This window comes from Heteronotia binoei, chromosome 1 (assembly GCF_032191835.1).
Source record: "Heteronotia binoei isolate CCM8104 ecotype False Entrance Well chromosome 1, APGP_CSIRO_Hbin_v1, whole genome shotgun sequence".
Taxonomy (NCBI): domain Eukaryota; kingdom Metazoa; phylum Chordata; class Lepidosauria; order Squamata; family Gekkonidae; genus Heteronotia; species Heteronotia binoei.
The window spans coordinates 222,360,044-222,371,938 of record NC_083223.1 but is presented as its reverse complement, the minus strand read 5'-3'; the positions used below and the strand labels follow the sequence as shown (position 1 = coordinate 222,371,938).

At 45.8% G+C, this 11,895-nt stretch overlaps 1 protein-coding gene across 3 annotated transcripts in view; it reads left to right on the top strand.

The window, feature by feature from the left end:
* Positions 1 to 517: 517 nt before the first annotated feature.
* The window catches only part of PPP2R5D (protein phosphatase 2 regulatory subunit B'delta), a 48,385-nt gene continuing 37,007 nt past the window's right edge, over positions 518 to 11,895 (top strand). The window contains exons 1-2 of one of the 3 annotated variants that reach the window (XM_060248123.1): positions 518 to 679; positions 3,713 to 3,796. In XM_060248123.1, coding sequence (XP_060104106.1) covers positions 653 to 679; positions 3,713 to 3,796 — 111 coding nt within the window. In that variant the 5' untranslated portion in view covers positions 518 to 652. Of the gene's footprint in view, positions 680 to 3,425; positions 3,555 to 3,712; positions 3,797 to 11,895 lie in introns of those variants that run through there. The other 2 variants (XM_060248133.1, XM_060248116.1) reach the window with 2 other exon arrangements.

The window sequence follows — 11,895 nt, the reverse complement described above, 5'->3', positions numbered from 1 at the left end:
TTACCATTGTATCTGTGAAAGGCCCTTACAATGTAGCATTCTGATACTGATCATGGAGGTCGCTCTCATGGATTGCCATTTCTCTAGTATTTTTATTTTGTAAAGAATTATATCTGCAATGCAGTTGTCATTTTTTCTGCAGCAGCTTCACGGTAAATTTCACGGAGGGGGCTGTGTCCATTAATGTTTCTCCTTGACAATGACACAGAAGAGGCCAGTGTCAAGACTGCACTGATGGGTTTCATCTTTCACAAGGGACGCTTCCGGATTTCACACACACTTTACCCCAACTTTCAGGAAAGAAAACCACAAGGGCCAGAGGGGGACCAGGTCCCCTTCCCTTTGCGTCTCGCCCTCCCCGCCCCATATTGTGGGGCTTTCTTGCAAACTGGCAGCCTCTCCCTCTCCCGCCTGTGCTAGGGAGGGCAGGAGGGGGGCGGTAACCAATGACAAAAATCCTTGCGGCTTGCTGCCAATGAGACGAGGGTAACGAAGCAGTTGTCAGGCAGGTTTGGGGACTGAGGCCCAATGGGGGCTCAGCCGCCCCAGCGCAGAGGGAGGTGGCGGTCGAGGAGAACCGAGAAGAACCGAGTGAGGAGGAGGCCGGGCCGGCGGGATAGGCCGAACGAACCAGCCAGTCCGAAGATCCGGGATGCCCTACAAGCTGAAGAAGGAGAAGGTGAGGGGCAAAAGCGGGGGGCCAGCAGGGCTTCCCCCCAAAGTCCTCCCCCGCCCCTCCGCAAGGCCGGCCCAGGCGCAGGAACCTGTCCGGGCCTGGCGACGGCCAAGCCCGGGGCCTCCGCCGGCAGACGAGATTCCCCACCCGCGCCCCAGAGGCCGAGGCCGGCGAAACGGGCACGGGAGGCTGCAGCAGCTGCAATAGCATTTGCAGTAGCCGGCGCCCGGGATCGATGCACGATCTCTTGCTTGTGCAGAGGCGCAGGAAACGGGCCAAGCAGTCCACACACCTGCATAGGGGTAGATTTAAGGTTTGCAATACAGGCAGACACGGACGGCGCACAGCACAGACAAAGCACATCATATACGGTATATGCAGACGATTGTCAATGGGTTACGCGCGGGCGAAATGTCAAGCCACGTATGGGATCTTTGCTCGGAGGGTTCTGAGCGGCTGTGCAGAAATAACAGGATGTTGCCCACACCTACCTACATGCGCGGTGGAGGAGGAAACTCTGCAGTACAAAGCTGGGGTGTACATTGTATACATGCAAGATACAGAGAGGTCCAGTGCAGTTCGTTGTATACTGTGCGGGGGGGGGGAGGGAGGGGAGGAAAAGCTTGATTGCAGAGAAAGGATCTAGCTGTGTAGGGTATGCATGTAAGATGGATTGAGGGGCATTCAGGACAAGTAGGGGGCAGTGTGGTCACATTCAGGACAAGTAGGGGGCATTGTTTCTTTGTGCTTCTGTGCACAAGTTCTGTTTTCTTCTCCCCTCCCCCAAGTCTATTATGAAATTTTTTAACATGACAGGTGTGGCCAGGTTGGCACATAGATGAGCGCCACATAGGCCTTACACCTGCCTGTATGCAGCATGAGTAGTCCTAGGATAGATAACACCCATATAGTAAACTTACTGCATTTGGATGTAAACTTATGGGACAGACCGCAGATTAATTGCTGATATTCACTGAAGCATATGCCATACCTGACTGCATGAGACAAATCTAGATGAAGTTATGAGCCCAGCAAGCATACCACTGGGCACCCTTGCATCTGTACTGAGCAGATGGAAGGCCTTTATACATCTAGTAGGAGATGTAGTTCATTCACCTGGAAAGGATACAAGGAGGATAAAGGTCTGGTATATATGACCCCTGAATAAATGTAGTGGGCATACATGAACACATGAAGCTGCCTAATACTGAAACAGACTGCTGGTCTATTAAGGTCAATACTGTCTACTCAGACTAGCCACATCTCTCCAGGGTCTCAGGAAGAGGATTTTAACATTATCACCTGATTCTTTTAATTGGAAATGCCAGGAACTGAACCTGAGACATTCTATATGCCAAGCAGATGCTCTATCACTGAGCCATAGTTCTTCCTTTCAATGTTAAGCAGATGTATACCATGGGGGTTATAGAACTTTTGTGCCAGTATGCACAAATACAGGCAATGAGGGATGGGGCACAAGGCTTTATGGGAGAAGTAACACATACATGCAGAATCCTTAACAAAGCCATTATTTCTCCGAAGATAGGACATTCCAATGTTTTTGTGGGGATGGCTGAAAACACAATGCATATAACCCTTACAGGAGTACAGAGGCAGCACAGGAACGTTTACAGTATGAGTAAGCACAGAATCTTTTAGTGCAGTAAGGAAGATACCCCAGAAGTGTTGGGACTGCTCATGTAGTAGAATGCAAGGCAGGCACAATGCCTCTGTACTTTATGTAGATACATGTACAAAACCTGTAACAGAACTATATGGATAATTTTGCATAGAGGAAGGGTCTTCCAATGGAGTATGCCGTCAATGTGAATTTTAGACCTGTGCTTCCTGCATATACTAGTTGGAGACACTGTATTACATTCCCGTGTCCATTTGCCATGCAACATATATAACCTGTCTGACCAGCATGTGTGGGCAGATGTGGGTCTGAGGGTGCAGCCTGTGCATACTGTATCAGACACATGGTGGCAGTGAAATGTGTCAGTGTGTCATTGACACATCATTGCAGGACAGTGTTTTATCAGGCCAAATGTTCACCATCTACTTCTGCAAAACACGGGTAGTAAAGCTTACTGTGATTTGCTTCCCTCAACTGCGATAATTTAACATGTAATAGGGATACGTGAGCCTTCACTGAAGGTTCCCCTCCTTTCTTCCCTCTTTCCATTTCTCCTTGTTCCTTCTCCCCCTCTCCCTTTGTAAGGGAGAGAGTAGTTATTGCTTAGTCTAACTAAGCAATTGCCTGGTTACCTGTGATTGGTAAGGAATCTCTTCTAGGTAATGAGGCAGGAAAGCACTAGTAAAGTTGCCATTGTAATTTTCTTTTAGTGCACACATGACTAGCCTAAGCATGTGTAATCAACCGTGCTACTACATTTTTTGTGTGTGGACTGATACCACTTATTTAGATTTCTGCCAATAAAAGTACCATTATTTCTTGTTTTTCCATTGTATCTTGTATGGTATGGCTGAGCTTTCTTTCCTCCCAGTTTCCAGATGCATACCCCTCCTGTAACTGGGTGTGCTAACCATAATGTAATGTGTTCCTAGTTTGTTTCTCAGTTCCAGCTTTCTGTGTTGCAAACTTTGCTCTAAAATAACCCTTTGCTTGTGTTGGCAGGCCCACTCTCATCTAGGGAGCAGTAGCTGAGAGTCACTGGCTCTGCAGCCTATTTGTTGGAGTGGCAGCTTTCCCCACCCAGAGTGTGGAAGGGGCAGGGCTTACAGTGTCAGGTGCCCGTTCCAAAGGAAAAGAACTGATGGTATTGCTTACAGGATGAGTAGTGTGTTGCTGTGTGCAGACCTCTCTTTTGTGCTGAGAAGAGTGTCTCTATTGGGCACTGACTTTTGGAGCATGGTATCGATATTCGTTTATAGAATAGAATAGAGGCCCCTTTTGTGTTTTTACTATTTCACTTCCATAATGTCTGTTTCAGAGCACCATGAATGGTATTAAATCTTTAGTGGGGCTATGTGTCTCAAGGTGCTTTTCTTTCTGTTCCCCCTTTTTTCTAGGAGCCTCCAAAGTCTACTAAAAGCACTACAAAAGCCAGCAGTGGCAGCGGTGGAAAGGATGGCAGCACAGAGAATTCAGAAGAGGTAGGATATTCATTCATTGAAGCGCTAAGACATTTTCTGCTGGGTATATATTGCATATTAACTGGCTTAGCATTGAAATCATTCCGATTGGTAGAAAACTACAGATCTTTAAAGCGATTTTATCTAGATTGCATGTGTCTTAAGACAGGAAACAGCTGCTTCTTGCCTGTGCATTTGTTTTAAAAAATCTACATCTGTGCTTGTGGCATATGAACTCGCCAGCAGCCTCCAAGCTGAAAAAGCCACAGCTTAAGATATTTTAGCTAGCAGCTGGGTTTAATAAATGTACAGTAAAGAGGCAGGATTTTGGGTCTCCATCTAGATCTCTGGGCCATGCTTTAAAATTTGCCAGTAAATCTATGATGTAGATAATGCATAGGAAGACTCCTAGTTTCTAGATCTTGCAGGCACTTAACACATCTCCTTCAGATCTTTGGGAAACTTCATGTCCTGCCACTGATGTAGTAGCTGGGTGCAGGTTTGAGAGAGGTATGAGAGCCGCCCTGTGCCTGCCTCGGCGGGGAGGGCGGGATATAAATAAAAGTTTATTATTATTTATTATTATTATTATGGTTGCCATGGGAGAATGGAGGGTGAGAAAGAGAGAGAAATAAAAGAAGAATGGAGGCAACTGGTGGAAATAAAAGTTAATTCTAAGGAAGCAAAAGATCTAGTGAGTTGTTTTAACATGTGGCTATTTTTACTGTAGAGTATTGGCCGAGAGACTGAACCTTGCATGAGAATGTGTTGGAATTGAATCTCTTCTCTGCAGTTTGGGGAATTAAAAAGTAGTCTATATTGCATAGTTTTTATAAGGATTATGTGGAGTGGCTTTGCAGTGTTTTGGTGGGGAGGGTGGGATATAAATCAAATAAACTAACTACTCAGAAATAAGCCCCATTATATTTAGTGAGGCTTAAGTGTGCATAGGACTGTATCCTTTGTATCCTTTAATATGTAAATGCTAATTATTATTATGTGTGATAGGATGGGAACAGTAATGGTAATTGTTTTCAGAGCTCTCTCATTGAACTTCTTAGAAATCAATCTTAAACAGATCTGCTCAGAATCCTACTCAGGTCTATTCAACGGGGCTTACTCCCAGAATGTTCTTACAATTGTGCTTGAATCAGATATAGGATCAGTTGAATTGAATCAGTTATACGATAAAATCAGTAATATAACCTGTCAGAGAGAAGGATAATAATTCTATGTGGATGAGAATTAAATGTGGGCACTGAGCACAAGAAGAATAGCTGGATGCATGGCCTAAGTAAATGGAAGCTACCAAAGTGTCCATTTAGCATACCATATAAATGGCAGAGAAGTTACAGGGAAGAAAGCATCCATGAATAGCATGTTGCAATTTGTTTCAGGATCTACATGAATGCAGTTTTCTTTTCCCTCTGAAGCTCAAATAAAAACCAATATTTTCAGTTCAAAAACAGCATATTCATGATAAGAACAGAAATCTGGTTTCCTGTTTAGGCTAAAAGGACAGCAGTACCACAGCTTTTCATGTACAGTGCATCTCTTGCAAACACTTGTCCTCGTGACGCATGTCTGTATAGACAAAGATGAAAGAGCCTGTGTGTGGCAGTATGAATCTCTTCTAGCTTTTCTTATTCATGCTTTCTGATAGTGTTCCAATCTCCTCTTCAATGGCTGCTTTCAATTGTTGCTGACTAAGGAGGACCCTTAATTTGGAATTGTTTACTGTTCCATATTAAGAAATGAATGAAGATTCATGGGCAGCCCAATCCAGACATAAGTGGCGGCCAGCCGTGGCGTAGCTGCTGCGCCGCTAGTAGACTTCCTGAGGACTTTGGCACGCTGGAGCGTGGGGAGGGGAGAGGCATAGCTTGCCGTGAGGGAGACGGTTGCCATGGCAACGCCACTGGCATAGGCACGCAAGGGAGGCGGAGGCAGCCGGAGGGGAAGGCCAGCCCACCCACCCCCATTGGCCAGTTCTGGCGCATGAGCCGCGGCTCATGACAGTCAGGGATGGGGAGAGGCAGCCCTGGAGAGGCTGATAGCCATCCCTAACCCGCCCCCAAACAGAAAACGGAGCCAATGATGGGCAGACCATCAAAGGGAAAGGAGAGACATCCCACCAACACGAGGAGGGAACAGGAGTGAGACTGGGCATGCGCGCACGAGAAGCCTGGCTTGGTGGCGAGGCGGGGGTGGGGGCGAGACAGGCCTGCAGGGGACCATGGAGAAGCCGTCAATCCCCTCACACCCTCCTAAGTGTGCGGACTCTTATCTGGGAGAACCGGGTTTGATTCCCCACTCCTCCACTTGCACCTGCTGGAATGGCCTTGGGTTAGCCATAGCTCTGGCAGAGGTTGTCCTTGAAAGGGCAGCTGCTGTGAGAGTCCTCTCAGCCCCACCCACCTCACAGGGTGTCTGTTGTGGGGGGGAGAAGATATAGGAGATTGTAAGCCACTCTGAGTCTCTGATTCAGTTAGAAGGGCGGGGTATAAATCTGCAATTCTTCTTCTTCTTCTTCTCCTGCTGTCAGAGACTCTGCCAATGGCAGGTAGACAAGCAGGAAGTACCAAGTGCAGGTGTTCGCTGCCATAGACAGCGGCAGGAATGTGTGTCTGGGAGTTAGCAGCCCAGCAGCAGACACCCCCCCCCACCCAGAGACCCCCTGTGTTGCCCTGACGTCCGCTGCCATGTGCACGGAACACCTCCCCCGGGGGCCGCAGAACTCAGAGTGTGAGTGCATTAGCTGCAGAACTCTGAGTCCACTTCATCAGCCCCCCCCCTTAGTGCCCTGCGCACAACAGCCCTGTGGGGTCAGGTAGGCTGTCAGCCCAGGCAGGCTGAGGGGCGGCACTCCCCCTCCCCTGTCCAGCCATGTGGGGGGCAGCGTGGCGGCTCATAGACCGTTTTTGCCCCCCCAAACCAAGTCTGCCCACCCTCCCAGGCATTCCTTCAGAGAGGCCACTAATGGGGGGGGGGTTGCCCAGGGAACGTGCAGCAGATGCCAAGCAGGAGAGACAACAGAGGGCACAGCTCAGACTTTATTTTTCCGGAACAGAGTACATCAGTCTCCCTGGCACGCGCTGGGCAGTGTCACCATGGGCGGGGCTCCATCCAGAGCAGCGGGCAGAAACAGCTGAGGGAGTGGGGGGGCGGTGGAGCGACACACGTGGAAGCCTCTGTGTTGGAGTCCCACCTGCAAAACGCAGACAGAGATCAAGAGCACCTGCAGGGGTGGCGGCTGGAAGAGCAGGCTGCGTTTCAGCCGGACGCTCTCTTAAAGGGACAGTCTCTGACCCACCTCCCCACAACGGGGCAGCTGCCACACACACACCCCGCAGAGGGAGGGGGAGGCCGGGGGGGGGGGGACAGTGGAACTTACCCAACCATGGGCGACAGTCCTCGCTCGCATGCGGAGCCTCTGGGAGCCCGGAACCTATGGAGATCGGGAAACAAGAGCAGTTAGCCCCAGGGGAGAGATCTCTCTCTCCCCCTCGCAAGTCAAAGATACTGTCAAAGCAAACGCGCAGTGCAAAACCCGTCACCAACGTGCCTACCTGTCCCTCACTCTAAGTCTGTATGGCTGGGAGCTTGCCAGCAGAGCTTCCCGCCACCTGTTCTTCCTAACAACTGAGTTGTGTGAGGCCAGAGCGGATGTACTTCTAGAAGGGGAGGAGTCTGCGAATGGGTGCTGGGGAGGGGGCTCGTCAGCCCAAGGCGTGAGGGGATTGGCAAGGCAATCATGCTGCTCCCTAAGGGGTTTGCAAGCTTCCGCAGCGGCGGAGGCGACCTTTGTTTTTGGTTTCAATGACTGCCTATAGGACACGCCACTGTTTTTGCAGACGTAATATCGCTTCTCTTGGAGGGGCATGTCATGGGCCAAACTGCTCAGGACGCTGCCTAAGCCTGGCCTCGTCCCCAACTCCACCCCCTCCTCTGCCTGAACGCCGCGCTCTGCCTCACTTCCGCCCACGCTTGGGCGCAACCCTCAGGCGCCACTGCCCTCGGACGGAGCAGCGCTCGGGCGGCCCCCCGCCCATGTAACTCCCCTCCACTGTGGCGGCACCTAAAAGACTGGTATAGAGGATTTGGAAATATTTTTTCTACTTGTATTCATGGTAGTGGACTTCTTTATGGCTAGAGTTCATTGAGAATGTTACGACTTTTGATGTTGTTATGCCCTTCAGTAGCACTTAGTAACTGCTCAGAAAAGGTACATATTAGCAGAAGGATTAGCCACAATGCACAGAAACAAATAAAAATCCACCTGTTTTATTGATTGTGCCAAAAATAAGGAAGTAAAACACCATTCTTTTTGTTGTTCCATAGCGAGCTTGGCTTTTTCTCCTGTCCTCCTCAGATGGGTGCCAAGCAAGTTAGTCCTTGGCTATTGAAGTGTCTTAATTTTCCTGTTTAACAAAGGAGGAGGTGACCCTCATCCGTTCTGAGGCACAGCCTCAACTTTTTCAAAGTCAGATCACTTTATTGCCATTGATTTAAACCAACAAAGTTTTGTGGCACTTTGTAGACTGACTGATACATTCTGACAAATTCTTGTGAACTGTGGATTTCATTAGATTCATAATGTATGATCCTCAGTTGGCAGATATATACACTTGGGGAAATTCCCCCAGTAGAACAGTGGGACTAAAAGCCTTGTAGTGGCCCCACTGTTGACAGCCCCCCCCCCCTTATACTCCTTTGCATCTAGTCCCTGAAAGGTTAGGCTACAATATATGTTAGTTTTTAAGATACCTCAAGATGCTTAGTCTGTTGCAATAACAGAAACAAACACTGCTGCTCTTTGGGTATGAATTAATCTCACCCAACAATGATTGTTTAAATTTTGATGCACTAGCATAACTGTTGCTTTGGTGAAACCAAAAACTGCCTTGTTTTTGTATCATTTTCATGCAGCCAATCAAAAATAACACTTGTGGTTTCTGAAAACACAGTTGTGCATGTGATGCTATTTTGTAGCACATTCTTAAGTGTCTAAGTGACCCCATGACTGTTGGTTAACCTTGGGCTGTGAATTTATTTCAGCTGGGAAGGTGTTACTATGTCACAACCATTACTGTGAAGAGAGAGAGAGAGAGAGAGAGAGCGCATCAGAGTTTAAGTTTTTAGCCTCTCCAGCAGAGCTGGAAAAGTCTCTTAGATGTTCTAGGTGCTGCCATAAAATGTTTAGGCTCTAACATGTGCATACCAACCTGATCAAGAATTTGGGTGTGGGGTGAGGGTGCTTCTTCCAGCACTACTCTCAAAACTGAAGAAAAGTGTTGGGGGGAAAATAATGCAAATCAGTCATCTTATTAGCTGATACATTTTGCTATACTTTGAGGTGAAAGAAATGAAAAAAGAAGAGAAACTGCTGTCAGACTGTTATGTTACAAGTAGTTTGGAGAAACTCCTTGAAAGGAATGATCTATAATTGTTGCAAACAGTGGGGTTCACAACTGCATAAAAGTAATCTTGGTAGTCTCTATAGCAATGCAGTTTTAAATGTGTGGATGTGGTGTTCATATATAGAGATCTGTCTGCATACTACAGTATAGGGCAGTCATTACATGGTGAATGTTCTTTTTTAGCATTGTGCCTCATTTATCCATCCTATTTTTATCAATTGACCATTCCCAAATATTGGAGAGCTTTTTTGTTGGCCAGATTAAATGTTTTTCCTTCCACTGTTTGTTCGATAGATTCTGAGGAATATCCTATTCAGATAGATCAGGGGTGGCCAATGGTAGCTCTCCAGATGTTTTTTGCCTACAACTCCCATCAGTCCCAGCCAGCATGGAGAGCTACCATTGGCCACCCCTGAGATAGGTTATGCCCTTGTGGATCGGGCATGATTGAAATGTTATCTCACTTCTTTTTTAAAAATTGTATTGGTGGCCCCTGAGAGATCTCTGGGTTAGGTTGGTAATAGTGTCTGATGCTTTTTCTCCTCTCCAGCTTTTTTGCCAGCTGATACTGATTTTGGTATTGGCTGTAGCAAAAACTTTGGCTGCATTGGCTTCTATGTGAGGGTGGAAACAAGAGTGTGCCACCAAAGCAATTTACATTGTCCAAGACTATTGGGTCATCAGATTGTAATTTAAAATAAATAAATAACAGGCCTTGATGAATTTTCTTTAACTTTCAGAACCAGCCAAAAATGTAGGAGTCAGAACCAGCCAAAAATGTAGGAGTCTTTGTTCAGGGTTTTGTATTTAATGACCATATTTTCTAGTTATTACTAGAGGTGTAAAATATCCAGAAATTTTGAAGTTGTGTGTTTGTGGGAAATCCATTCCCGTCTCCAGAAAAAAATGTAAATTTTGAGAGAAATTGAAATACATGCAGTACTGACTTTCCTATTAAGCCTGCTTTAGCATTATAATTTATAATTATAATTTAGTTAGAATATAAAATTGTAATATTTAGTATGTTTATGGAATTTATAAGTATAAATACCTTAGTTTTCTATAAGCAAAAACTGCTGATATACTCTGTACTTGAGAGAGAGAGCAACCTGCAAGCTGCTGCAGAATGAGCTAGAGCCTCGTAAGGAAGAGACAGGATTTTTGGGTTTCACTTAAAACCCATCAGTCTTGAAAAAGGCAATGAAACATTTGACACCGGCTAACGTGGACTAGCTTTATGTGGATTAACTTATTCTGCACCCTTAATACCTGCATCTTAATTTTTTGCCATTTGAGAATCAGATAAAAAAATAGAGGTTGAAAGAAAGTATATTAGTTGGATAGAAACAATCTCATACATTCACAATAGATGGACTACCAGCATATTTGGATATTATTACACTGCAAACACTGAACTATCTCATAACACATTATAGCATAATAATTTTGTCAAATTATTCACATTTAAACAGGAAACAAATTCTTGAAGATATGTTGTATATGTCTACAGGAACGTATGAATTGTCATTGTTTAACGCCATAGATTATCTTGCATGTAGATTTCTATAAAACGTTGAATAAAATCTTGTCTTAAAAAGCATTTTACTCATCCCAAAGGAAAAACAATTCATAGGAGATCTTTTTCAGTGCTCTTCAAAACTTCCCAATTTTCTCCTGTGCCCTAAAAGTGCAAAGAATGAACGTGCAGGCACAAATCCACAAGTCATTTTAAAACCATTTGTGTCCTGGCATGCAGCCAAATCCATGCAACATGCTCTGAGTCAGAAGTTCATGCTTTATCAGCTATGCTTTGAAGTGCAACCAAATTGCAGCATTCACTTAGCATGCTGGTACAATAGCTATGCCAGAATCTGCACAGGGCCTGAAGAGCTATCAATACTTTACAGCATATCATCCCTAATTCAAGGTGCAACATTCCTTTCAGTTTCTTTTCCACATCAGATCTGCAACTACTAAAGGTTCTGTGGTCTTACAAATGGACTTGTGAAAGCCACACATCTTATCTCCTGTAGGACATCTTGTTTAAGCTAGCAGGGCTTGTCATCTTTGGCAAAAACTGTTCTCAGGTTTTCTCTAAAACACCTTGCCTTTCTTCCTATGGGAAGAGCATGGTAAGAAAGCCAAGATGATGTTATTGTTTGCATGTCAGAATAGGACCTGAGTGACCCATGTTGAAATTCCCACTCTGCCATGGATACATGAAGGTGCCTTACACCAAATTAGACCACTGATCTAGCAAGGGCAGTACTGTGCACTCTGATTGGCTATGTCTCTCCAGGTTCTTGGGTAGAGATGATCTTTCACCTTATCCTTTTAACTGGAGACATCTGGGTTGACCCTTGGGACCTTCTGCATGTAAAGCAGATGCTACATGTAAAGATGCTGCATGTAAAGCAGAGGCTGTGCCACTCTTTCACAGGCCAGTCACTCTTTCAGCCTAACCTATCTTTCAGAGTTATTGCTATAGAGTTGGAAAGGAAGAAGGGGGAAATGATGTTGTAATCTATTTTGGATTTCCTTGGTGGAAGGGAAGTGGAATACAAGTATCCTAAACAAATACATTGTTCACATATCTCAAATGCATGTTTGCAGAAACAAGTAGAGATTTGTCTTTTTTAAAATGTTGAGGCTTTGTGGAACTTGAATTCTGTGTCCAGTGTCACATTCTATGCTGTCTCC